This window comes from Cyrtonyx montezumae, unplaced genomic scaffold (genome assembly GCF_038088225.1).
Source record: "Cyrtonyx montezumae isolate F1298 unplaced genomic scaffold, pur_monq_1.0 scaffold_45, whole genome shotgun sequence".
Taxonomy (NCBI): domain Eukaryota; kingdom Metazoa; phylum Chordata; class Aves; order Galliformes; family Odontophoridae; genus Cyrtonyx; species Cyrtonyx montezumae.
In genome coordinates, this window is record NW_027072051.1 from 705,001 (window position 1) to 730,498 (window position 25,498).

The window sequence follows — 25,498 nt, forward strand, 5'->3', positions numbered from 1 at the left end:
TCCCCCGGTGCCGGGGGACTGCCAGCACACATCACTGCCTCTACCATGGGGCTCTGGGACTGACCCAGGGAGCATCCAAACCCCATCCAGAGCCACCTCTGTGCCCAGCAGGTCCTGAGCCCGGCACTTGCACAAGGCAAGAAGGCAGCTTCTCCTCCCATGGGATGAGACAGCATTCCCTGAAACAGCAGAGATGTCAAATATCTCAGCACTAATGATTAACAGGGCAGGAGAGGACAAGGCAGGGGAGAGTTGCCAACCTCCTTTTACTCATCCCTTTGAGGTTAAAAAAGGTAATACAGTGGAGAAAGGAATCTCTCTTTGAAACAACAGAGGGAAAGATTGGCAAAGCAAATCCGTAGCCTGATGTGTGGATTATTTAATTACCAATAATGAGAAACTGCACGTCAGCGGTGCCAGCTATGTGCCCCCTGCGGGAGCCGAGCAAATGCGAGGTGGGGAAACCTCAGTTTCATTTTGGAGCCTGCGTGTGCAAATCAAAGCAAGGCGGGCTCGGAGCTCTGGCTCCGTGCTGTCACCGTGGGAGGGACACACAGCAGCACCTGTGTCCTTGTAAATGCGGCCGAGTGGCTCTGCAAGGGCAGCTGAGGTGTGCAGAGATGTTTGCAGGCAAATAGAGCAGAGCTGCGATGCTGGGGATGCTCACAGAGGAGGTCCCCACTCCTCCATCCCCACTGCTCCCCACACCACGCTGTGCTCGGGGCGATGGGGATGGAGGAAGGCAGCACTGCCCGTTACCCCATCGCTGCTCTCCGTTCTGCCCTGCTGCCCTGCAGCCTCGGCCCACCAGGAAGAACAGAAGCCACAAATGGTCGCGGGGGGTAATGTGGTTTAATTTATCACCCGGCCTTCATTACACAGTAACTCGCAGAGCGCCCGGCGTGTCCGCAGCAGCGCTGGACACGGGCGTGCTCCGACTTCCACGTTCTTAAAAGTCAGCTTCAGAGTGAACGCTGGGCCTGGGTGCAGCTGCACGGACCCTGCAGGGCTGTGTGTGTTTGCAGCCGGGTCAGGGCTGCGGCTGCAGGTACGTGGATGCTGCTGTGGAAACTGCACAGCAGCCTGGAAAATATTGCCCAACGCACTGGCAGAGCGAGCGGGCACGGTTTGAACCTTGTTTTCCAAGCAGCTCTGTATTCAGGTTGGTGTTTTAGCTTAAAAGCCATCAGTGTCTGGCTGTGGGAGCCAGGGGAGCAATGTGTCCCTGCTTCTGGGCAGAACTCGCTCACTCTGCAGCTGTCTGCCCCTGGGGCCTCTTGCACAGTGCAAATTAAAAGGCCATCCCTGTAGCCCACGTTGTGGCTACGACCTGCTGCCACTCGTGGTGACCCACCCGAGGTGTGTGGTTGGGATCTGTGCTGCTGAGTTAAATATCCTCACCCGGAGAGGCTCGCTTCATGTAGGGATTCCTCTCAGGTGAACACTGCCCTGGATGAGATACGTTAGGAGATGGGAAGTCAAGTGCTTGTGTTGGGAAATGTGGGGATCAGTTGGGTGGAGTGGGAGTGCTCTGTGATACGAGTTTTGTTTCGGTGTCCCCTCCCCTGTGCCCAGCAGCCCCACACCTCTGCAGGGGTTGGACTTTTGGGTGGTGCTGATCAGAGCTGGGCTCAGTGAGCCTTACAGGTCCCTCCTAACTCAGGATATTCCATGGTTCTGTGTTTCCACATCTCTTCCCAAACAAACAGCCTGGCCAGGCAGAGGACACTTGAAGATGAGGAAGAGCAGCAAAGGGAGCGCCGGAGGAGGCACCGCAGCCTGCTCTCCTCCTCATCGGTGGATGAAGAGCACCCCAGCCCTGGGAAGGACCCCAGCCCTGGGAAGGACCCCAGCCCCACTCCCAGCAGGTGGGTGATGGCCGTGCCCAGGGCGCTTCTTGAACAGGAAGAAGCACCTGTGACATATGCTGGAGAGGGGAGATGCCCCACCACCAGGATAACCTCTCCTCTGGGCTGGAAGCCTTCCCCTGAGGTCTGATCCTGCTTGGTCCCTCTGCAGGCCCCAGGCCCTGGCAAAGCCAGCGACTCCAGAGGAAGGTGAGGAGCATAAGCTGTCAGAGGTGCTGAGGACGAAAGAAGGGAGACGGATAAGGTCACCAGTGGCAGTGTCTGAGAAACTCAAACAGGAGAAGGAGCAGCACGAGGCAGGAACGAAGCCACGCACGGGGCAGGAGAGCATCGTGGCTGCAGAACAGGCTCAGGATACAGCCCTGGCCCCAGCAGGAGAGCTGGGCCATGAGAGAAAGGTGACAGCGAGAGGACGGCTGCAGGACAGAGAGGGATCGGGTGTAGGGACGGCACGGGGAGAGCAGAGGAGAGAGGAGGAGCAGCAGCAGCGAGCGGCTCCAGAGCTGGGGGGCTGCCGGCTGCGAGAGGTGAAGATCCTGACCCGAACAAGGAGCTCCAGCACGGAGGAGAAAGCATCCTCAGAGGGAACCTCAGCTCCAGCCCAGCAGGTGAGCGGGGCCTGGGCATGGAGCCCTGGGCTGGGAAGTTCTGGGTGCTGGGGGAGCAAAGGAATCAAAGGGTACCAGGAGAGAAATGCAGCTTGTGGGATGCTGGGGAAGGTGTGCTTGGGGAAGTGCTTCCTGGCCTCGTGGTGCTGCTGGCTGAGCAGCACTTTGTGAGGCTGGGACCTGTCCTTGCCCTGCAATGCTCTCTAGATGGGTGAGGAGGTACCAGGGCCTCACCACCTCCCTTCCTCACTTTGCACATGCCATTCGGATCGCCTTCCCCTGCAGCCCTGCCAGTTGCCATCAGGTTTCCCCAAAGGAATATTTGGGCTTTGCAAATCCAAAGGAGAACAGCCAAAGTTTGGAGGGTCAGGATATCAAAACGCCATCTCCAAACCATTTCCACCCTGGCAGCTCTGATTGCTGCATCTGAACCCCCCTGCAAACTCTGTACAGCTGCATCAGATGTCTGCTTTTTTACCAGCAACCACCCAGGAATCCCCCCAAGGAGGGAAAGCAGTCACCTCCCAGCCAGGAGGAACCAACAGAAAATCCAGGTGCTTCTCCAGCTCTTTCCACCTACAGCAGCTGCATCAGAAGAAGCAGCCCAAGAACGGTCTCCTTTCGGGTAAGAGCAAAAGGGGGGAGAAAAGGAATTGCATTAAGGCAGTGGAAGATGGGGGTGAGGAAGGGTTGCTTTGGTCTCCAGGCACAGATCCTCTTCCGAAATGTGCCTTTGCTCTGGGCGTTGCTCTGCTTCAGTTTTTTTCCATTTCCGTTCCCCTTCTCAGACCAAAAGTCCGTGACAGTGGACAATGTGTTCATGTGCTCTGTGCTGGAATGGAAACTTGTGGGAAGGGGGGAGGAAACAGGGAGCTCGTTGTCTGGGGGCTCCCCAAGGGTCACAGGCACAGCCATCCGCCCTCTGACATTTCTGTTCTTCTCTGAGAATGACAAATGAAAAAAAAAAAATCCTCTCATTGTCACATTCCTGAAAAGATTTTCATTTCAAGTCTCAGGAACAGAATAGATGGGCTGGGAAAAACAGCAATGCCATTGGGATGCTTGGGAGCTGCCTGGAAAGGCTTAACTGAGTTCTCAGTGCTGCGGGGAATGAAGCAGCACTATAACCTTCAGTCTGGACAACTCAGGTTTGGGTGTGGCTCTTCTGTGGGTGAAAGCAGAGCTTTCCCTCCCTTGAGAGTGGGGAAGCTGAGTCTGACCCAGGTTCCCTTGTTCTTATCTGTTGCTGTGTCCCCTCCCCTTGTGTCTTCCAGGTGATCTCAAAGAAACAGAATGAGGAAAGTGAGAGTCCTCTTGCAAGAAGGTCAGAGCCTTTATGGGCAGGGAAGGTCCCTCGTCTGTTTTCGAAGGGAGGAGGAGGGGGTGGGACCTGGCCCTGGGTCTGCAGAACGTTGGCCCAAGCTGACTGGGCAGGATGCTTGGAGGGACAGCAAACTGCAAAGACAGGGACGTGGCTTAGTGGGAGATGGGTTGGCACTTGCAGGTCTTTTCCAACCTTGAGGATTCTGTGGTTCTAAGATGAAGCCCAGGGCTGGCAGTGCTGGAGATGGTAAACTGGGGAGCCAGGAGTGTGGGCCGTATTAATCCCTGCAGATCTGGGTCACTGTCTGGGATGGAGCTGTTTCCCTGGCAGATGGGTGCTGGATGAGTGCCTGGGTTGGGTGGGCTCTCCTCCTGCCAAGTGGAGCACCCCTAGGATCGTGGGCTGAGCCAAGGAGATCCTGGGAGCTGCATTCGACTCCCTCCCCTCTTCTTCATCAGTGCAAGCATGAGAATCCCAGGCAGCAGCAGCAGCATCGAGGAGAAGCTGGAAAAGTACACATCAGCCGTGCAGGTAGCAAAACTGGGCTGGGAGATCTGTGGGGGGAGAGAAAGGGTGGCCTAGAGATGAGTGGGGAGAGAGGGACTGAGCTGAACCAAAAAAAAAAGATAAAACATCCTAATGAGGCTGAGGAATGTCCCATGTGGGAAATGGGTCAGCCTCAGGGTTTAGGAGCAGAACCTTGGAGAGGGTCACGGGGATGCTGCGTGGTCCTGCAGGGAAGGTCAAGGAGGGAGGAGACAGCGTGCTTTGCTCTTTGCCCCTCGGGGTGAGCACGGCCCCTGCTGATACCCCTCTCTCTCTCACAGCGCTCGGGCTCCGTGAGATCTTCTGTGACCATCCAGAAGAGCCTGGTGCTGACTTCAGAGGGGGTGGCCAGCAAACGCAACTTCTTCGAGGCCAGTGCTCCCAGCAAGGCAGAGCCACTCACTGCCAGGAAGGTGAGGGCAGGGGCAGGCAAATCTTCCCCGTTTCAGGCACCGATGGGTTGGACATCAGTGTGCAGTGTGACAGGCTGCTGCCTGGATGGGGCTGGTGGGAGGGGGCAGGGCTCAGGCCACCAAAACTGCATTCTGGCAGAGTGTGGGTTGGTGTTTATGTGCTGCTACGTGGGGAGCTGGGACAGAGCCTGGGTGTATGCTGGTCCTCACCTCCTGTGCCATGGGCTGTGTTTGTGCGATGGGACAGCTGGAGCTGTAACCCTGGTGTCCATGTCTGTGACACAGGACAACCTGAAGATCCCAGGATCGGTGACGTCACGCATTAACCTGTGGATCAGCCGAGCTCAGGAGCCTGCCAAGGAGGAAAAGAGCAAGGTAACAGCTTGTGCCAACGCCCTGGGCTGAACCCTGAGACCTGGCAGCTTGGTGGGACATGTCCAAGCATCAGGGGGGCAGGGTGGGGCTGGGAGGGTTTGGAGGACTCTTGGTTGAACCCCTTAAAGGCTCTGATAACTTCACATGGGCTCTGTGAAGCTTGAGGACCTGCTGAGCTGGTCCTGTGCGTCCTGTGTACAGGATGCCGCCAAACAACGGTGTCCCACAGCTGCAAGGACTCAGATTTGGCTCCAGGGAGATGAACTGGGGGCAATGTGTAGGAGACTCTTTGGCCTCCAGGCAGCTTTCTGTGCTTGGAGAGATTCAGCAAGGGCGAGTGCTGGGCAGACGTCACTCTGTACAGCAGTAGGATTCGCTGCTGCTGTTCGTGGCAGCCCCAGCCCTGCTGCTGGGTCAGACATGCCTGGGCACCCCCGGCACTGAGCTCCAGGATTAGCACTGCCCAGACGTGTCTGCATGAGAGGCTGTGCTGCCTGAAAGGGTTTGCTCCTGGGGTCACTCCTGGGTAAAACTTTCTTCCTTGGTTGGTTTTTTTTTTTACCCTTATAGTAACACTTTCCACCGTGATCTTCTTGGAAATTGAGGTTAGGTGGAAATTCTTTACCCAGAGGCAATGAGACCCTGGCACTGCTGCCTTGAGCTGTGGGTGCTCCATCCCTGGAGGTCACAGAGGGGCCCTGGGTAGCCTGAACTTGGGGGGCACCCAGCCCAGGCAGGGGTTGGGGCTGGGTGGTCTTTAAGATCCCTTCCAACCCAACCGCTCTGCGATTATATGCACCTTGTTTCTGGGGTCAGCCAGGTGCAGGATCTCACGCTGGTTGGCTTTACCAGGAACACACGTGCTTCAAACTCTGCTTGAATCCAGCACGTCAATCCTGTGCACGATGCGCGGGGAAAACCTCCCCGTGCCACTCACAGCTTCTCCTGTTTGCAGGACATCAGGAGAATCAACAGCCTGCCAAAGCGTGACGTCTGGGTGAAGCAGCCCAGGGATACCCCTGCAGACACCGAGGTAGATGTGGGGCTGTGCTGAGCTGCCCTGCACTGGGGCAGGGTTGGCACCAGCATCGCCTGCAGCCTCAGCTCCGACCCTCCACCGTTCCTCTGCTTTCTTTTCCAGTTGTAACAATACCATACACAACATTATCATATGATCTGGGAGAAAAACAAAACTGTTCTGCTCTGAAGATCAAAGCCTGGCCCTGCCCTGCCGTCCAGCACCTGCTGCCACCAGAATCCCCACTGCCACCTGCAGATGAATGGGGTGGCCGGGGTCCTCTGCTCGTGGGCTGGGAAGAAAGAAGGCTGAAGTCCATCCCTGCGTCCCCTTTCCTCACTTGCTGCCCATCCAGGAGTAGCCAGGCCTGGAGGTTCCTTGCAGACTGAAGGCAGAGCCTTGCCTCACTCCCCTACAACACTGTGGTGCCCTGCTCCCACTCCCTGGCTGTGCCCCATAACTGTGCTTGCTAAGGAGATCTGCCCATAACTTTCCCTTGCAGCTGGATCGTGTCAGCAGGGTGTGAGGCCATACATCCAGAAACTGTGCCCAGCCCCATGAATGGGGTGAGGTGGGGGAGATCAGGGAGATGTCACCCCCTCCCAGGGCTGGTGGGAGCCCAACCAAAGGCAAAGGCTGCAATGTATTGAGACCCCACAGCCGCCTGCTCCCCATGTGCCTGCTGCACCCACCTGCGGGGACACAGCTGCCTACAGCACGATGCCCAAATCCTTCTGCCACAGACGGGGGCTGTGCCTTCAGCAATCACCGAGCTGTCCAAATTCGGTGTGGGATCCTCCTGCTGCCCCTGAATCTGTTCTTGCTTGTTCAGCTTTGGGTAGGACTTGATTTTCTCTAGGACTGGGTTGTTTTCTAATAAAAGTGTCTCCTCCTAAAGCGCTCCTGGTCAATTGGGACCTGAAGGGATTGCTTGCCATCATCCTGCAAGGGGAAAAAAGCACAAATTTAAGACAAATATCTCGGGGGGGGGGGGGGAATAAAAACAGTCCGAACCTTTGCATGACAGCATCTGGGGCTGCAGTGGAGGGCCGGGTCCGAAGTGCTGCCTTATCAGCATCCCCAGCCCCGGGAGGTGACAGCTGGCTGGCTTGTGTCAGCCCCTCGGGCACTCACGTATCTCCAACCGAGGGGCTTAAAATAGCAAATCTCTGAGGCCACACAATAGCTTGGGCTTATATGGGCTCCTAAGGGGGGAAGGGGGAGCACGGAGGGGGCCGGGGCTGCTGCTGCCGAAATAGCAGCTCACAAGTGTTGCATTCCTCTCTGGGCGCCGGGCACATTCCTGCTGGCTCTGCCCGCCCCGGGGTGGGCGCTGGGGGGACCTTAAAGCCTCTGTCCCTCAAGGAGCCCTTCCCAGACAGCCACCAGCACCCACTGCTCCGTGGGACCTCGGCACAGGTAAGGCTGGGGATGCTCAGCTCCAGGAGGTGACGATCCAGCGGGGGTTTGGTTTGGGGTCAGCGTGGTCCAGCTGCTCTCGTTGGGATGTCTTCCATCCGTGGAGGCATTACCCCGCGGAAAGCATCAGAGCCCTCTCTGGTGGGTTTGTTGGCAGCACATGCAGTGCTGTTGGGAGCTGGGAAGGATTTGGGGTACCCTTGGAGCTCTGGTGATGCCAGGGGGGATGCATTGCACCGTTGCAACCGGCAGCATGTTAGAGCTGGGATGCTCGTGGTTGTTTCAGAACGAGTGCTCAAAGCTCAAAATGGAATATTTATCCCATCTCTGGGCCAGTTTCTGTGCAGAGGATGGACAGATACCTCTTAGAGCCATGTTCCAGTGTAACACGGTGTATGGGAACTGCTGAATCACAGCCTGAACCACTGATGGGTCACCTGGGGTGAGCACCGAGTCAGCCATGGGGGCACAGGTGAAGGTGATATACCTGTGTGAGTGGAAGGGGTGGAGCCTGGCTCCACCTCTCCCAAACCCCATTTAAGGGCTGACCACCACCAGGGAAGGATCTCTTCTTGGAGATCCCTCCTATGTGGAGTCCCCTGTGAGCCCTGACATCCTGAAGGTGAGCCATCTTCTCCTTTGTCTTATTTGTATCCCATCTATATAGAACTACCCAAAATATGCCATCATCTGTACTATTTTGTTGTGAAGTACCATCCTTGGGAGTTATTTACCACACGCACGGGCTTTCCTTGTGTGCCATCTCAACAGTTTGTTTCGCTGTTGTTTCTCATGGTGAGATCTGGTGATCCAGGAGGTGAATGGGAACGTGTCCCAGCCAGGAGGGGATCTCTGCTCCGAGAGCCCTGGGTGCCAGTGGCCATGCAAAGAGTTTAGCCAAACTCTGGGGGCAGCAGGGCTGTGCTATGCCCCAGATGGCAGCTCAGGAGGTCGAGGGGCTGAGCCAGAAGGAATGAGGCAGCAGCTGAGCAGTGAACCCGAGGCAGTCAGGGCTGGCATCTGACTTCATCGGTCTCCTGAAAGCCCCTCCTGAGTCACTGCTCAGCAGGGAGAAGCGCCAGCTGCGTGGCACACTGAGGCATCCCCACTGCTGTGCGTCTTCCCCGTGTCTGCGGGTCCCAGTCCTGCATTCAGCATCCTTCCTGAGCAACCCCCACACCTCTCCTACCCACCCCGGGTAATAAATACCCGACAGATGCAGTCGGGAGCAGGTGCTCCTACAACACCCAGTGGGAGCAGCTCTGGGAACAGTTGCTTGGGCACGGGGAGGTTATTTCCAGGGTTGTCTTGCGCTGTGCGGATGGACACTCTGACCCAAGCACTACTGGGAGGGAGAAGGCTGTGCTAGGAAGATACACACAGATATTCCCATTTCTTTTAGCTCTGCTCAGCCCTACTGCTACACCTGGCTGGGATTTATTACCCCCTTTGGCTAAACTCAGCCTCAGGGGCAGGAGGGCAGTGCCCCTGCTGAGCTCACGTTGCCCCTCTGCTCTTGGAGGGCCAGGCTGCCTCGCTGAGATCTTGTGCAGGGCTGTTGAGTGGAGATAACAGAACATCCCTGCAAGTCGTCATATCACAGTGAGCTAAGAATAGTCAGGAAGAAACCAAGCTGGGCATTATCACTGGGTGATTTTCCCGTGCCCTGAGCAAAGGCAGCACCCTGGGATGGCTGTAGAGCAGGGAGCTGCGTGTCCTGGGCACAACTCCTGGCAGCAGCTATCAGCATGGCACGAAGCTGTGCCTTAACCTCCTGCCTTTCATCCATGGTGAGCTGCAATCCTGGGGTGGAAGGGGATGGGGGAATCTTATCTCTGCTGAGATATCGCTGCTGCAGCCCGGCTGGGGACAGCTCACAGCTCCAAGTGCTCTGGGAGAAGCAGCAGGACAGGCTGTGCTTGTCCTTATCTCAGCTCCTAACCCTCACCTTTTCCATCTTGCCTTGCATTCTGGTAGATAACCAAGCATGTCGGACTCTGAAGAGGTTGTTGAAGAGTATGAGCAGTAAGTAGCATGGTTTTCAGCACTCTTTCTTCCTCCTTATTCTTGCATTCCTGCAGGGGGGTACTACAGATGGCTTGCTGCCCCAGCATTCAATGTGAGAGCACTCCAGGATTTCCCCATGGCCACAGGCATCACTGCTTTGTCTGTGCTGAGATCCCTGCAGAGGGGAAAAGGGCATCAGCACTGCAAAGGAGCAGACCCTGCCCTGAACAGGGTGTGCTCAAAAGCAACGAGGCAGAGCAAAGCCTGACCATCCGTCTGTGGCTGATGGGATCCTACTGCCCCGTTCTGAGCATCCCAGCGAGGCTCAGATCAGAGGGCAGTTTATGCTGGTGGGGGCTGTAGCACTGTGAAGTGCTCCTGCAGAGAAGGGGATGGACATCTGGGCTTTGTGGTGGAAGGGTCAGGAAAGGACTTCGGGGCCCAGTCCCAAGCTTTCATAATGTGGGCACTTGATCTTCTCAAGCTGCAAAATGGTCCTGGACTCTGACCACTGTAGGAGTGCCACAAGAGCACTTCAGTTCCTGCTCGATCTTGGCCTGTCCCACTGCCACCTCCCAGCACTGCCAAGCAGTCACCGCCTGCCTCCATGAAAAGGGGTCCCCAGCCCCGAGGAAATGGCAGCTCCCCTCCAGCCCCACTGCTGCAGCAGATCACTGCAGCTTGGCTTCTCTGTGTCATGCTTTGCAGGGAGCAGGAAGGTAAGGGGACACGGAGCATCCACCCACCCTGAGACTGATGCTGAGGAGCCATCGGGGTCACTGCAATAACCCACATCTTCTTTCTCTTCCCTTTCACCTCTGTGCTCTCATATGAAGAGGAGTATGTGGAAGAAGGTAGGTGTTCAGCCTGTCCTTGGGTCAGGGTTTTGCTCGAGGGGTGGTGGTGGTGCTCAGTTCCTTGCCATGGGCAGATGGACCAGAAAAAGCCGATGAGACCGTGTTCAGAATTCCTCCCCTCCTACGTAGGTAGGAAGAAAGCCACCCTGAATTTTCTTGGGATCTCTTTTCCCAGGGAGATCCCTTCTCCCAGAGAGGGAGGTGGCACTGCTGGATGGGGGTGTGCACAGCAGTGTGAGCACAATAATTCAACAGGAGCTGGAGCTTCACCCGAATGCATGTTAACAATGCTCAAACAGAACCTCCAACGGCATCAGCATGGTGCAGGACTCCACACTGCAGCAGCAGGGTGGTCCATATGGGGTGGGCATGGGGGCTGGGGTCTGCTGGGGCTCCTGTTGCTACAGGGAAGCAGCAAAGCATCCTGAGAGCTGAAAGCAAAGGGTCAGAGTCCTCACCTTGTGCACACCGTAGCTCTGCCCCACAACTGTAGGGCACCCCACTAACCTCTGCGCTTGTTCCCTTCCCTCCTCCCCGGCTCAGAAGAGGAAGAATGGCTTGAGGAAGAAGACGGTAGTTACTGCACCTTTCTTTGTTTCATCTCTCCACTGCTGCTGTGAATATATCGTGGGTCGGTGTGTCTTGTGCCTTTCTTTGGTTGGGAAATGGTTTTCTTTCATTCTTTCACTTCTCTGCTTTTGACACACTCCCCATCCTGCCGTGCTGTGCCTACCTGCTCTCCTTTCTGTCTTCCACCCAAACGTACCCGTGGGTTGCTGTCTTCTTTTCCTTTCTTCCTCTCTTGCTGTGGGACCACACATCGCAGGACCTGCGGGCTCCGGCTCTGACGGAGGACTCCCGTGGGGGTACTGCTCCCTCCAGTGGAAAAATGCTCCAACAGTGTCATGCATGAGATCCGCACCACCCACTCTCTTTCTTTGCTGGGTGGAGGAGAAGCAGCAGAAGTCAATCTCCTCCGCTCTGGGGTCCACGGGCACAGCTGGGGAGGGGACGAGGGACAAAACCAAGATGGGGTTATAAATCCTTGGATTTTATTCCCCCTCATCCATGCCCAAGCACAGAGAGCAGCCTTTGGGTAAGGGCTAAAACAAAGCCCTTTGCTTTCTGCTTCTTCCTCCTATAGCTCCCTCTCCTTCGGGTCTCTTGGACTCAGTGCCACAGTTGTCTCATTCTGGGGGTCTGTAGGGAGCCAGCAGGAGCTGTGGCCGTCCCACTGACCCCATCCTTGTTGCACAGGTCAGGAGGACCAGGTAGAAGAGGAGGAAGAGGACACTGAGGAAACCAAGGCAGAAGGTGCGTGGTCCATGTCCCCGTGCTGTCACACCTGGTGGCCACAACACAGAGTGTGAGGGACATGCAGTTGTCCCCACCTGCAGATGCTCTGCTCACACTTTCCCCTTTACTTTTGAGACAGAACAAGAAGATGAAACAAAAGCACCAGGAGAAGGTAAAGCAGGAGCAGAGGAAGGATGCTTTCTTGGCCAGTCCAACCTCCCATGATGCGTCTCCTTGCCATGGGGGTTTTCAATGTTGAATTCAGCTGCTGCTGAAAGGAGAAAGTCCCCAGTAAATGGGGCAGAGCTGCCCTGTCCCCATCCTCTATCAGGGCAGGGGGAGATCTGCAGGAGGGATGTATTCATGCTCCTTAGGTAAGAAATTCACCCCAGGAAGTGGCACAAGAAAGCAGAGATGTTGCCTTCCCACCCTGAGCTCTTGCAAAGCTCCTCCTGGAGACGAGTGAGGGACCTGTCCTCCCCATGTCCATCCAGGGCTTTGTGGTGGGGATGGGGCAGCTGCACGGCCCCCCCAGGGCCAACACATCTTCTGCTCCACAGGTGGTGAGGGGGACAGGGAGCAGGAGCCCGGGGAAGGTGAGGCATCCATCCCTGTTCCTCTTTGGGGTAGGAGGCACTGTCCCCTCACAGTACATACCCTGAATGCTCCGAGCATCCACGCACGTGTCAGATTTTGGCCCACAGATGGACACCTCACCACGTTGCTTTGGTGGAGGATGATGTGCCTGCACTGCTGGGAGGAAGGGGTGGTTGGGTTTTATGGGGTTTCAGGTCAAAGTATGCCACTAACGATGTATTTCTCTCCTGTTCCTGGGGACCTGCAGGTGAATCAAAGCCCAAACCCAAGTAAGTGTTGTGGAATTTCCCTGGTGCCAAGTTTGAACTAGGAGCTGCTCCTCTATGGCTCTCACGATGGCTTAATGCCACAGTGAGATCCATAGGGGACATGGGACAGTGAATCCCTAAAAGCATGAAAATAAAGTAGGGACTGTGACATGGAGAGAAGAATGGAGAAAAACAGAGATAAACATGGGACTCCTCCCTGTCCTCCACAAGCACTCATCCCTGGGGGCTGTGGGGCACAGGGAGGAGGGCTGGGCAGAGCAATGCATGGGTGGGAGCCCTGCCCCATCCCAGCTATCTGCTGCCAGCTCCCGACCCCCCACTCACCTTTCAGGCCCTTCATGCCCAACCTGGTGCCTCCCAAAATCCCCGATGGCGAGCGCCTGGATTTCGATGTGAGTACATGTGACAGTAGCATGGTGTTAGCAGCTCCCGGAGGGTTTCACCACTGTGAGCACATCCACCATCCTCATTTCTGTCCGGTGCAGGACATCCACCGCAAGCGCATGGAGAAGGACCTGAACGAGCTGCAGGCCCTCATTGAAGCCCACTTTGAGAGCAGGAAAAAGGAGGAAGAGGAGCTCATCTCCCTCAAGGACAGGATCGTACGTGGGCAGCTCTTTGGGCAAGCAGCCCCCAACACTCTCTGCACCATCAAGAACGCCCCTTGTCCCTTTCAGAGAGGGACTGGGATTTGAGCCGAATTTGGTGCCCAGGAGTTGGGAATCTGCTGTAATACCCATCCCTTATGGAAATGTGGGAGCAGCAGGACTGTCCCTGGGGCTCTCAGGGTATTTGGGGTCCTGAGGGGCAAAAGGAGCGTCCCGAGACATCCTGGCCATGGTCCTCTCCCTCTGCAGGAGCAACGAAGGGCGGAGAGGGCAGAGCAGCAGCGCATCCGCAGCGAGAGGGAGAAGGAGCGCCAGGCCCGCATGGCTGTGAGTGTTCCTGGGGGCTGGGGGCTCCCTGCAGCACAGCCCACCCTGTGCCATCCACCCCACGCAAAGCCACCCGTGGAGCATGCAGGAGCACAAGCTCCATCCATCCCCTCCTGTCCCACTTCTATCCCTGGCAGGAGGAGAGAGCTCGCAAAGAGGAAGAGGAGGCACGGAAGAAGGCTGAGGAGGAAGCTCGGAAGAAGAAAGCTTTCTCCAACATGCTGCACTTCGGAGGCTACATGCAGAAGGTGGGAGCCTGCACGTGGGGTTGCACCAGAGCTTCTGATGTCTGCAGGAGCTGGACCACACACTGGTCCCACAGCATCACATGGTGCTGCAGAGAGGGGCTCCTATGAGCAGAAGAAGATGGGAATGCACTGGGGACATCTCAAAAGCAGAGAGTGGTGCTGGGAGGAAGAGCTGGGGTTGAGAGCGGAGGACGGGGGGTTCCTTCCCTCTGATGGGCTCTAATGGTTTCTGCAGTCAGAGAAAAAGGGTGGAAAGAAGCAAACGGAGCGGGAGAAGAAGAAGAAGATCCTCAGTGAGCGGCGGAAGCCCCTGAACATCGACCACCTCAATGAAGACAAGCTGAGGTAGGGATGCTGAGGGAGAGCATCCGGGGCTGTGCCACCTCCGAGGCTCCGCCAGGCTGCGGGTGACAGCGGCGGCCATCAGAGGGAGCCATGCTCTCACACGTGGGACACGCGTGTCCCCGCAGCGAGACACGCACGTGGGACTGGCCAGCACGTCCCCACTGGGCACGGAGCCCGCAACAGCCGTGGGATGGTTCCTGCCGCGGATGGGGTGGCATTGCTGCCCCATCCCTTCTCCACACTGACATCACTCGTCTCTTCCCATAGGGACAAAGCCAAGGAGCTGTGGCAAACCATCCGTGACCTGGAGGCTGAGAAATTTGACTTGCAGGAGAAATTCAAGCGGCAGAAGTACGAGGTGAGGAGTCAGCTCCTCTCTGCTGGCTCTTCCTGGCTGCTTCTGCAGCTCCTGATGCTGGAGAGCTGTGGGTCAGCTGCCCACTGAGCTGCATCAGGGCAGACCTGTGCCCACTTTGGCATGGGGCAAACCACATCTAGGAGGCTCTGAACCATTGCAGTGGGTTTCGCACTGCGTTGACACATCACAGCCCTGCACCAATCCCCAGGCAAGGGCAGCTGGGGAGCAGAGAGCAGCCACGCACCTTCCACCCCACCCAGACATGGGGCATCCCATCAAGCTTCACCACTCATCTGCATTTCTCTTGCAGATCAATGTTCTTCGAAATCGTGTTAGTGACCACCAGAAGGTGTAAGTACCCAGGCTGGCTGAGCACCCTTCCTCATCACTCTCTGCTCCTGGTTTCACCCCATGTTTCTCCCAGCTGCCCTGTGCCCCATCCTTTCACACCTGCAGGGACCTCAGTCTGTGCTCCCACTGAGAGGTCCCCATTGCCACCCAGGTTCCCCCTGCCCCAGAACAGACCCATGTAGAGCCCCGTGGTCATGCTTGCCTCCAGCTGCCCCTATCCCTGCTGCACCCCTACCCACCACCTCAGGAAAGGAGCTGGAGAACCCCCTGGGCTTGCACAGGAGAGGAGATCCCATGCACTGGGGGAACTGTGTTGCTCCCATACCCCTGTCCCATCCTGCATGAGCTGTTCCTTGCCTGTCCTTGTGTCAGTTAGCAGCATTTCCTCTGCTTACACCAAATCTCTCTTCTCTTCTGCCCTCCCACGGCCTGGTTTTGCAGCAAAGGGTAAGTACAGGCTGCATGCCTCCCACCACAACCGTGCTGCATGGATACCTGGGCCTAACCTTGCACCAGAAGCAGGGCTGAGAGGACTTTATCCTGGGGGCTAGAGTGGGGTGGGTGACACTCAGGATGCCCAAAATGCCCATCACTGCCTGTACAAGCTGCTGACACCTCCTCCTCCCTGCTGGCCCATGCCCAGAGCAGCACCTGTTCCCATAGCTCTGGGTGATCAGCACAGTGCAGCCCATCCCAGCCTGCAGCTGACAGCTTCTCAGCCCCAGCAGGGGGATCCTACAGCCATCACCAAATCCCTCCAGCCTAGAGGTCCTTTATTTATGCTCACTGGGAGGGAGGAGCCTAGGGAGGATATGGGGGCTGGTTGGGAACACCTGGGAGAACACATGAGCTTGTTCCTAAGGGGTCCCAAACCCCATTGACTCAGCTCCCATACTAGGGAAGGTGCTGCTGAAGACCTCCTTCCCCGCAAGCATCAGTCAGCAATAGCTTGGTCCCCTTTTGAGCACCTTCAGTAGTACCCATCTTCCTCCTCTTTCCATTTTCCTTAACACCTTTTTGCCCACTCTGCTTCCCATCTAGGTCGAAGGCTGCCCGTGGGAAGACCATGGTGGGTGGTCGGTGGAAATAGGTGGCTCTGAAGGCAGAGATGAGGCTCAGCCACGGGGAGCTGCAGTGCTGTGTGCTCCACCCATGCCAGGGGCTTCACTGCTGCCCCCCCCCCCCCGTGTGGTGCCCACACAGTGCTTCCTGCAGGCACCACTCTGCCTGGGTGGGCAGGTGCTCAGCGAGGTGCTGATCCTCATCTCCACACCCCGGGATGATGTTGTGTCTGTAAATAAAGAGAGGAGTGAGGGGGTGCGGGTGTCGTGTCCACAGGAGGAAGTGCTCAGCATGGGCTTTGTGTCCCTCAACAAGAAATTTCCTCTCCCTTCTTTCTGGGGCTGCCTCTTCTCTCACTCCCCGTGATGCAGGGATGTGCTGCAGATGTCTCCCTGTGGTGCTGGCATCAAAACCTGCCAAGTTTTGTGGACAAACAGTCGATCTCCTATCACCCTCCTCCTCAAAATCCAGCTGAGGATGGATGAGCCTGAACCCTTACTGAGACAGAAAGAGGGTGGACGAGCTGGGGTACGAAATGACAGAATCACAGAGCAGCTGAGGTGGGAATGGACGTCTGGGTCCATCTGGCCCGACCCTGCTCCAGCACAGACACCAGAGCTGTGCCCAGCACCATGTCATAGGGGTCTGGAGATCTCTGAGGAGGAGACCCCACAGCCCCTCAGGTCCCTGTGCAGTGCTCCTGATGGTCAGAAGGGCCCTCCTGGGCTCCCACTGTGCCCAGTGCATCCTGCACTGCTGCTGGGCTGTGCCCCTCTGCCTCTCCCTGCCCATATTTGTGGCCACAGATGGGATCCCTGAGCCTCCTCTGCTCCAGGCTGAGCAACCCCATCAGCCCGGGACGTGTGGCCACACTCATCCCTCTGTCCCATCTCACATCAATAAGGACAAGTGACAAATCACAGAGAACTAAGTCCTCCAGTCCCTTCAGCATCCTCACGGCCCTAAATCCCAGCGGGCAGCTGAGCGAGGTCCCAACCAGTGCCATTTCCAATCTGCCTCGACGCGTGTCCCTCCGGAGACAGCAACACCTCGAGCTCCACACAATCCATCCTCCAAACCCTCCTGCAGAGGCAGAGCCATGCCCGGTGCTGCACAGAGGCACTGCCTCTCTGCCCATCCCTGTGGGCGGCAGCGCCCAGGGTGGGGGCATGGCACGGCGGCACTCCCTGCTTGCCACAGCACGGCCTGTCCCAGCAGCACGCTGGCCCCTCGCCAGCCTGGCTCCCTGCACGCCGGGGCCGAAACCAGCACCCTCCTCCCTACCTGGCACCTCCCTGCGCCCTGAGTCAGCACCCAGCCCTCCTCCATCTCCCACCCGTGTCCCACCACCCGTGGGCATGGTGGAGCGTGGTGTCCCCTTGGGCACGGCGCAATGACCCGGGGTTTTCTTTGGGGCTCGGCGTGCTGTGTGACGGCTGCTCGGGCGCAGCGTGTTGTGCCGAGGTGTTGTGTGCTGGTGAGTGATGTCTGGGCACGCTGTCACCATCCCGCCGTGCACAGGGCGTGTTTTGCAAGTGGATGAGTGCTGGGTTCGTGCTGCCTTAGGATGGGAGCGAGGGAACCTCGAGAGCAGAGTTTGGAGGGGTGTGGAGAGCTCCTGGTGCTGCTGGGGACGTTGGCAGTGTGCTGGTGCCCTGCAGAAGTGCCGTGTGGTCCCGATGTCCACATGGGAAGTGGGACTTCTGTATGGCACCGCCAGGTGTTGTCCCAATGGATGCAGAGCACAGGAGGCCAGAAGGATTTTGGCTGCCCAAAAAAAGGCATTGGGTGCTGCAGAAATGTGCATACCTTGGGGTGCAGTGCTGTCCTTCAAGAGAGAGAAAAAATGACGTCAATGTTTGATTTTTAAGCATTTTCCATACACGAAGCTCTCATCTCTGCAGAGCCAGAGATGGCCCTCAGTACATTTCCTGCAGGGCAGCTCTGGTTGTGCAAATATCTGACATTTCCAAGTTTCTTCTGGCTGCTTTGAACGCCCTATCTAACCTGGAGTTTCAATTAGCATCTCGGCACTGTAAAGCACTGCCTGTACAGCTAATTCATAGGTATTAGTTAATTGTTTTAGTTGGATAAACTCACCCATGGCTTATGCTGATCCCACAGATGTATTAAATCATCAATGAGGACTTTAATGCAGCGTAAGCACAGTTTGGCATCTATGCAATGACCCACGTCTGTGGGGCAAGTCTCACTGACAAAGCAAGCAACCATGCTCTGGGATGGAAAGGAAGAAGCTTTGGTTGCTGCACGGAAGCAGCATTTTATTGGCATTTAGTGGAAGTAAAATAAGCTTCCAAGCAATATCTGAATCATTGCTTTTGCATGTGCTCTCATGCCCAGCTTTCAGTTTGGGGTTGCAAACTGTGCTCTTCTTTGGTGCAGGCAACAACCACTGGCAGGAACGCTGGGATTTGGGTCCTAGTAGGGGACCAGCTTTGGATCCGTAAGGTTCATGGCTGGCAAAGGCAGCGCTGCACTGCTTGCTCTGATCTGGAGCTTTGAGCTCTGCTTTTTACCCCAGCAGAGCTGCAGCACTGAGTGCTCTCTGCACTGACATCGGTGTTTGCTCCACGTGCTGCACGAATCGATGGGTGACACTGAGGCAATCCCCCCACATGTGGTGCTCTGCTGGTTTTGGAAGCACCTCGAGCCTTTTATCTGCACACGTAAAAAGAGTTGTGCCTTTGCAGTGCCATAAATCAAACCTTGATATCATGACAAAGACAGAACGCTTTGATCCAGGGCAGCACTTTGATCTCTTGCTATGAACCAGATGCTGGTGATTATCTGTTGAAATAGAGCGGTAATTGTCACTTTTCAGGCAGTGTTGCAGTGCTGCACCATCAGCCTGCTGGCTGCGTGCCACACCACACCTCAAAATAAAGCAGGCAGAACATGGGTATCAATTACGTTTTGCAGTTCTCAAATTCTGCCTGTTATTTTGGAGCAACATAGTTTGGAAAGCAAACGTTTAGCTTTGAGATGTTTTCCAACCAGGACATTACAAATAATTACAAACAGAATGATGCAGAGAATAAGGAGAATTTTTGGGTACTGGGTGAGATGCCCCCACGCCCTGTTGGGAGGACTGGGGCTCCTGTCCACCAGGGTTGGTGGGACAGTGTGAAGATCTCAGCATTGCCTGAGCACAGTATCATAGACACATAGAATGGTTGGGTTGGGAGGGACCTTAAAGACCATAAAGACCACAGACCTATAGAATGGTTGGGTTGGAAAGGTCCTTAAAGACCTCAGAACCATAGAACCATGCAACCATCCCGACATCATTACTGCAAAGGAAGAGTAACCAAGGGATTTGGGATATTGCTGGCATTTCTTGGCAGCTGTGAAGAAGTCCCAGTTGCAGCCCCTTGGGCTGTGGCAACTCCTTGCACACAGACTGATCAACCCAGAAAGAAGCATTTCTCTTTTGGAAAAAAGAAAAATGAGGCAAAACTCCGTGATTCTGTGATTCTACGATCCTATGAAAAGCACGTGGCCACCTGCCCCAGGGACATGAGGGTGACAGCTACATCAAGAGGTCACTTGAAGGCACCTGGATCCAGTGGTGAAATTAGCAGTTTTCAATCAGGCTTTGTAATGCCTCACACAAAACAGATCTGGGGAAAACTGAGTTTAATTTCGTCCTCCCTTTAGAGCTTCTGCCCCGGAGGCAGACCAGGGATGCTTCCTGGTGGAGATTTATGGAGCGTGCAGAAGTTTCCAAGCCAAAATTCCTGGCCTGAAATGTCTACGTTATTGCTGTAGGGCTGGGTCTCTGAGTTCATTTACCCATAGAAGGAAAAAATGATGTCCTCATCTCCGTTTTGCTTAATGTGACCCACATTCCCCCAAAGCCAGCGACCTGCAGAAGTCACATTCTTGTGGGAGCTTAATGATTTGCCCAAAGCAAAGAAATCCGGGGTTGAAGGCTGCTCCAGTGCCACGCTAAGCTGATTGCAGCCAAGGTTACATTAGAAGAGCCAATTCTCCACTAAAAGGCCCCGATACAGGTTGTGGTTCCCAAATGATTGGTCTTGAGACAGCAGAAAAAGGATGTTTGGCCAACGGTGCCGAGCAGGATGCGCCCTTGTTTGGTGGATCTGCAGAGGGACTGTTAGCTCAGCACTTTCAGCCTGCACCGACTGCACACACACACACACAGATGAGGAGGAAGCCACACGGTTGGTTTTGGGGCATTCCTGCCGAGGTGTTGCCCTTTTGATGTCAGTGGGGCTTCTCCGGGCTGGGTCCGCTCGCACCGCTCACGGCCCTGGAATGTGGCCGGGGATTGGTGTGACCAGTCGGGCCAGTCCACAGATCTTCCTCCAAAATGAATTTTTACTGAAATCTGCAAGGACCTGTTGCAAGTGGGTTGACTCACATGGCTTCTCAGCTCTTAGTCATGAGCTTCTCCTCTGGACAGTTAATTAGTTTGTTCTCATGGAGCGCTTTGAAGATGCAAGGCAGGCTGGGAAAGTGAAGTGTTATTAGCTCATTATCTGCAATCTTTTTATTTTTTTTGGTGACAGAGCAATGAAGTCCAGGTTCAGCCTAAGATGCTTAACAGCACTAAAAAATGAACCATCCACACACCCAGTTCTGTCCTTATTTCAGCACAGCTCTTTGCTCAAGGCACTTGGTGGTGCTCTGTACCTGAATCTCCTTAACCCCAGCCAGGCAGAGCAGAGCAGAGCAGCTTAGCATCAGTACACACATGATTGGCAGCGATGCTGAGCGATTCCTGGTGGAAGACCTGAAAACTTGAAATCGGGACCACAGCTTTCAATCCACTTCCTCCTGGGTTCCACTTGGACGTAAAGAGGGAAAAGGGGGACACTGTTGTTTTCTATTTCTGTTTATACCCCAGTGTAGGTGTGTTAGGGGTCAAACTCAGCACCTGAGAACTTGGAATCTTACAGAGCAGTGCAGAACTGAAGAGCCCAGATGGCAATGCGTGAGATGAATTAACATCTGACTGCACAGAGCAGCTCATATGTGTTGGGTTACGTTCAAAGTGAAGCAGTAATATTGAAAGCATTATTTTTGTGTCTGCAAAGGGTGCTCTGGCCAGACTGCTGCCTTGCCCTATAGAGTGCAGTGGGCACAACACTGTCTGCATAGAGGGTCACTAGTTGTGTATCTGCCAATCTGGGGATCTTGTCAGAGGCATTTCAGACACTGCTGTGTGCAGTGATGGGGACTGTTGTGAGGAGCTGTGCTTTTCCTGCTGTTTGCCACTGAGGGACATTGTTAGTGGGCATGGTGGGGATGGCTTGGGTTTGAACTTGGTGATCTCAGTGGTCTTTTCCAATGGGAATGATTGCCTTTGTGGGTTCCTGGCACTGGTTGTGTGATTTCCAGCTCTCATTTCCTGGCTGGGTCAGAGCAGCACCAGAAGAAGCCAGGCTGGAGAGTCTGCAGCTTTGATAGCCACCAGCCTCTTCGTTTTGCATCCGACCAGAGACAGTGAAAGCAGCCACAAATTGCTAAGGAAATCCAGTTAGAAGCCTTTCCATCCAGGGCTGAGCAAAACAAACAAAGCTCTGAGCATGAGTCAAGGAGCCCAGCCATTTGCAGTGAAGTCCTCTTAATCCTAACCATAATGATGCGTTACCCTCCGGCACATGGGTGTTGCTGAGCATGTCAAGCTTTTCTCTGTGGGCTTTTTCTTAGAAAAAGAGGAAAGTGAATGCCCTACATAGCTCAATGACTCAAGGAGCTGGGGTTTTCAGAAAAGAAGGAATGGTGTGAGAGGTGATGGTATGACAAGAGCTGGGAGCACGCCCATGCTGTGCGCCCTAAGGGGCACCGGAGCACTGCAAAGCTTTGCTCCCTGGATGCTGATCTGCTGCTTGTATCGCTCTCATGTCAGAAAGCCCCAGGAGATGTGCAGCATCCCATCCTGGCAGGGCAGTGCTAGCTCAGCATCCTAGGAATGAAGACTGGCCCTTTGCAATGCAGTACTCGCGGATGTTTTTGTGTATATGTGCTCACAAAAGATAAAGGACGATGTTCAGGCCACCTAGCTATGTCTGAGCATCACTGATCTTCATCTGGGCCTCTTTAATCAACAGTGGAAATAGAAAATTATTAATTAGCCCCTCCTTCCATCTCTGTCTTATGATGGATAAGCCATGTGGTTTCTCCACTGGCTCTGTGGGGAACCCAGAGTGACTGCCTCAGTGTCTAATTTTAAGCTGCCCAGGTGAGGGTGGATTGATCCTAAGAGATTTCTCCTAAAAGGAATGAGCAATAAAGGCCAGGGTGGTAGGGAAAGTTTTTCAGATGTGGTTGTCAAGCTCAGCCACTGGAGACTTGGTGTTTGGCTGCTTCAAAAAATAAAGCAAGCAAGTTGACCAACAGTAGACCAATGGTTGACCAAAGGTTGGCCGTGAGTCAACAGCATGCTCTGGTGGCCACGAAGGTCAGTGGTACCCTGGGGTGCATCACAAAGAGTGTGGCCAGCAGAGCAAGGGAGGTGCTCTTCCCCTCTGAGAGCCCAACAGAAGATGGCAGAGATGGTGAGGGCCTGGAGCATCTCCATTATAGGGAAAGGCTGAGAGCCCTGGGGAAGAGAAGGCTGAGAGGGGAACAGTACTCATCAGTATCTGAAGGGTGAGGGTCAGGAGGATGGGGACGGATTCTGTTTGCTGTTGCACAGGGCCGGGACAAGGGGCAGTGGGCACAAGCTGCAACACAGCAAGTTCTGTCAAGAAAAAACGCTGTGAAAAACACCATTGGTTCTCATGATCCCGTGGGCTGCTGGGCAGGCTAATTCAGTGCATGACTTTACCCCTCTTCTACTGCAGCTCCAGGGGCTGCAGCGCTGCAGAGGCTCTCTCTGACTTCCCTGGGGTGCTGTGGGCTCTGCTCCTCCTGCCCCAGGCGAGGTGGGGTTCTGACTTGCCGTGTGCCGTTGGTTTTCCCACGGTGCCTGAGCCCTGCAGGGACATGGCTGCTTCGCCCAGGTTCCCGGGGCAGGAAGGAGATGGGTGTGGGTTTTGCTCTGTGTACCAGTCACCATTTGGATAGCATAAACACTTACCTGTGCCATCTCCTCTTTCTCACTTCCCCCTGACTCTTTATCCCTCCGCTTCTCGCAGGAAATAATTTTGAGGCTGTTTCTGGATTGCATTGGGGAGAAGAGAGAAAAAGGAAAAGAAGTGAGATAGGCACAGCCAGAATTTTATTGCACACTCAAAAATGACAAGAGACATGCTGCAAATCCAACTAGGAAATCCGAAGTCTTGCTGTGATAACACCAATGGTTCCTCTGTGACACTGAATCATCACCCTGACAACTCTGGGCTGCTCTTCATTCCCTCAAAGGAAACGAGAATCAGTTTCCAAGTGGGTGAAATATGCTACAGAATAGGGAAAATAAGGAGGAAAGCAACAAGACATGCAAAGCAAATCCCTGCTGTGCTTGGCTGTACAGCACACAGCCTGGGTCATCCCTCAGACTGAAACTTGGCCTCAGGACCCAAAAGCAGCCACTGTTATTGCCTGAGATCAGATCTGTTGGGTAGGAACTTGCAGTGCTCTTGTGAGGCTCCCAGAGAAGGGAAAGGAGGGAGGAACTCTGCTTCTCTGGGAAAGTATTTGGTTTTTGTAGTGCCAGGACTTCCAAAAGCACTTCCATTTCTGGAGATCTCTACCTGCCTCTTTTTCCATCGCATTGCTTCGGGAGGCCAGGCACACCTGTGCAGGGTATTTCTCTGGCTTTGTTCCCCATTTGGAACTAGCTGACCTTCGAGGTCCTTTCCAACCCAAACCATTCTATGATTCCACGATTATATTTGCAGCGTTGGCTGAAGCATTGCTCAGGACCAGGGGAGGGGTGCTGGTTGCCCACCCAGCGTGAGATTTCCGAGGCTGTACCAGGAGCTGGAAGAGCATCACTGAGGCATGGTTGGATTGAGGTCACTCAGTGTGAAAAATCATCATATCATCACATGGGTTGGGTTGGAAGGGACTTTCATGCCCATGTGCTTCCTCCTCTGCTGTGGTCTGGCTGCTCCCCACCAGCTCGGGCTGCCCAGGGCCCCATCCATGGCCTTGAGCACCTCCAGGGATGGGGCACCCACAGCTCTCCGAGCAAAAAACCAAAAAGGGGCTGAGTGTCATCCTGCATAGACAGCAGCTTCCGTCACAGCGAGATTGCATCTGCAAGGAGACATGACTGTGGGAAAGATACAAATGAGGGTTACACGATAGAGGAGCACAAAGCCATGCACGTTGCAGGGAAGGTAAATGGGGGATGAGTCACTGTGCCTCACAAGGGACTCATGCTCTCCCTGACCCCCGGCTCCCGCAGTGGGGATGCCCTGGAGCGTGGGTGCGTGAGTGCTGTGGGGCCACGGTCTGTGGGTGCCATGCATATGCTGAAGCTGTTCTGCATGCACCGGGTCTGAATGGGGCAGGGTTTCTGGTACGGGACACCACGTGTCCTGGAGGAGCGTGCCACACGGGACCAGGATGCCACAGCAGTGCCTCTGCTTGGGGAAAACCAGATAGGGGAGCTTGGTTGTGTTCCAGCACAGGGTGGTGGCACCATGGGGTCATTTGTGCTGTTGTGGTGCGTGGCTGGGGCTCAGCGTGCTCTGCACACTGCAGTGTGGTCTCTGTGCTGTTTAATTGGGCCAAATTGGTAACAGCTTTTGGTGGTGACCTGGGGCAGAGCAGCATTTTCTGCCCCTTTTCCTGCGCAGGGATTTGCAGGATGCCCCAAGCCCGTCTGATAGGCTACAAATCCTCCTCTCATAAGACATCGGACAGGGCTGAGCAGTGTTCCTAAGCCTTGCCATGAGTAAACAAAATAAACACACTCTGTAGCTGAGCTCACGTTCCCTTTGGCAGATTTTTTCCCTGAAAAGCTTCTAAAGGAGAACAAGAGGGATTGGAGTTGACTGCAACTGCTGGGAGGGAACTCCAAGGTCCCATCCCAGTGACACCCAAATGAAGCCATCAGCACATGCATCTTCCACAGTCTGAAGTGGTAACTCATGGTAACTCTCCCAGCAAAGCTCACGGCCAGACAACAGAAATAAATCCACCTGCAACAAGTGGCTTGAAGAAATTCCAGCAATTTTTATTGATTTCAGCTTTACCAATGAAGCAAATACATACAGTACAGCCAAAACAAAACTCTGATACATTATTCTCACATACCTATATCTTACAGAATACACGGTATAGCTATGGACTGGTAGGCTCAGGTGGTCTCAAACTGGTGTGTGGTCAGAGAGGAATAAAACTGCCTACTGCCTTCCACGCAGTCCATGAGGCTTCTGAAATGCTGGGGTGGGTTGGATTGTACATACACAAAACAAACAAAGCATTTAAGAGTAAACAGGCCAGAAAGCTCTGCTAAGCCCAGGACAAACAAGTGTGGTATTTATTTACATGGTTGTGTGTCCTGCGCACAAATCAAGCCCCAATTGCTCTTATTCTGCTGCTGGCAGAGATCAGAGTGCTGCTCGCTGTGGTCCTTCTGTCCTCAGTAGCCCTCCATCACTCCAACCCATGTCCTGCAGACCTGCCCACAGCTGGATCCCTGCAGGTCCACCCAGCCTTGC

The 25,498-nt window shown here is 54.9% G+C and overlaps 3 protein-coding genes across 3 annotated transcripts in view; all 3 read left to right on the forward strand.

Annotated features, from left to right (window-relative positions):
• The window catches only part of LAD1 (ladinin 1), a 7,831-nt gene extending 782 nt beyond the window's left edge, over nt 1–7,049 (forward strand). Inside the window, exons 2-10 of the mRNA XM_065747481.1 lie at nt 1,710–1,868; nt 2,020–2,476; nt 2,958–3,101; nt 3,751–3,800; nt 4,259–4,331; nt 4,628–4,759; nt 5,045–5,134; nt 6,090–6,167; nt 6,276–7,049. Coding sequence (XP_065603553.1) covers nt 1,710–1,868; nt 2,020–2,476; nt 2,958–3,101; nt 3,751–3,800; nt 4,259–4,331; nt 4,628–4,759; nt 5,045–5,134; nt 6,090–6,167; nt 6,276–6,281 — 1,189 coding nt within the window. The 3' untranslated portion in view covers nt 6,282–7,049. The remainder of the gene's footprint in view (nt 1–1,709; nt 1,869–2,019; nt 2,477–2,957; nt 3,102–3,750; nt 3,801–4,258; nt 4,332–4,627; nt 4,760–5,044; nt 5,135–6,089; nt 6,168–6,275) is intronic.
• PHLDA3 (pleckstrin homology like domain family A member 3) overlaps nt 1–25,498 on the forward strand; it is a 135,137-nt gene that overhangs the window by 13,848 nt on the left and 95,791 nt on the right. The gene's annotated exons all lie outside the window — the stretch shown is intronic.
• Nucleotides 12,932–14,883, forward strand: TNNT2 (troponin T2, cardiac type). Its single transcript, XM_065747567.1, has 7 exons — nt 12,932–12,989; nt 13,083–13,199; nt 13,455–13,532; nt 13,670–13,780; nt 14,016–14,125; nt 14,393–14,483; nt 14,794–14,883. Exons 1-7 carry the CDS (start codon nt 12,936–12,938, stop codon nt 14,836–14,838), a joined length of 606 nt encoding a protein of 201 aa, XP_065603639.1. The 5' UTR covers nt 12,932–12,935; the 3' UTR covers nt 14,839–14,883.

Bases quoted from the DNA above. Each gene is read 5' to 3' on its own strand.
- TNNT2 (XM_065747567.1), top strand. From the start codon at position 12,936: ATGCCCAACCTGGTGCCTCCCAAAATCCCCGATGGCGAGCGCCTGGAT. The intron at 13,200-13,454 runs GTACGTGGGCAG...CTCCCTCTGCAG, and splicing joins TCTCCCTCAAGGACAGGATC to GAGCAACGAAGGGCGGAGAG. The intron at 13,781-14,015 runs GTGGGAGCCTGC...TGGTTTCTGCAG, and splicing joins TCGGAGGCTACATGCAGAAG to TCAGAGAAAAAGGGTGGAAA.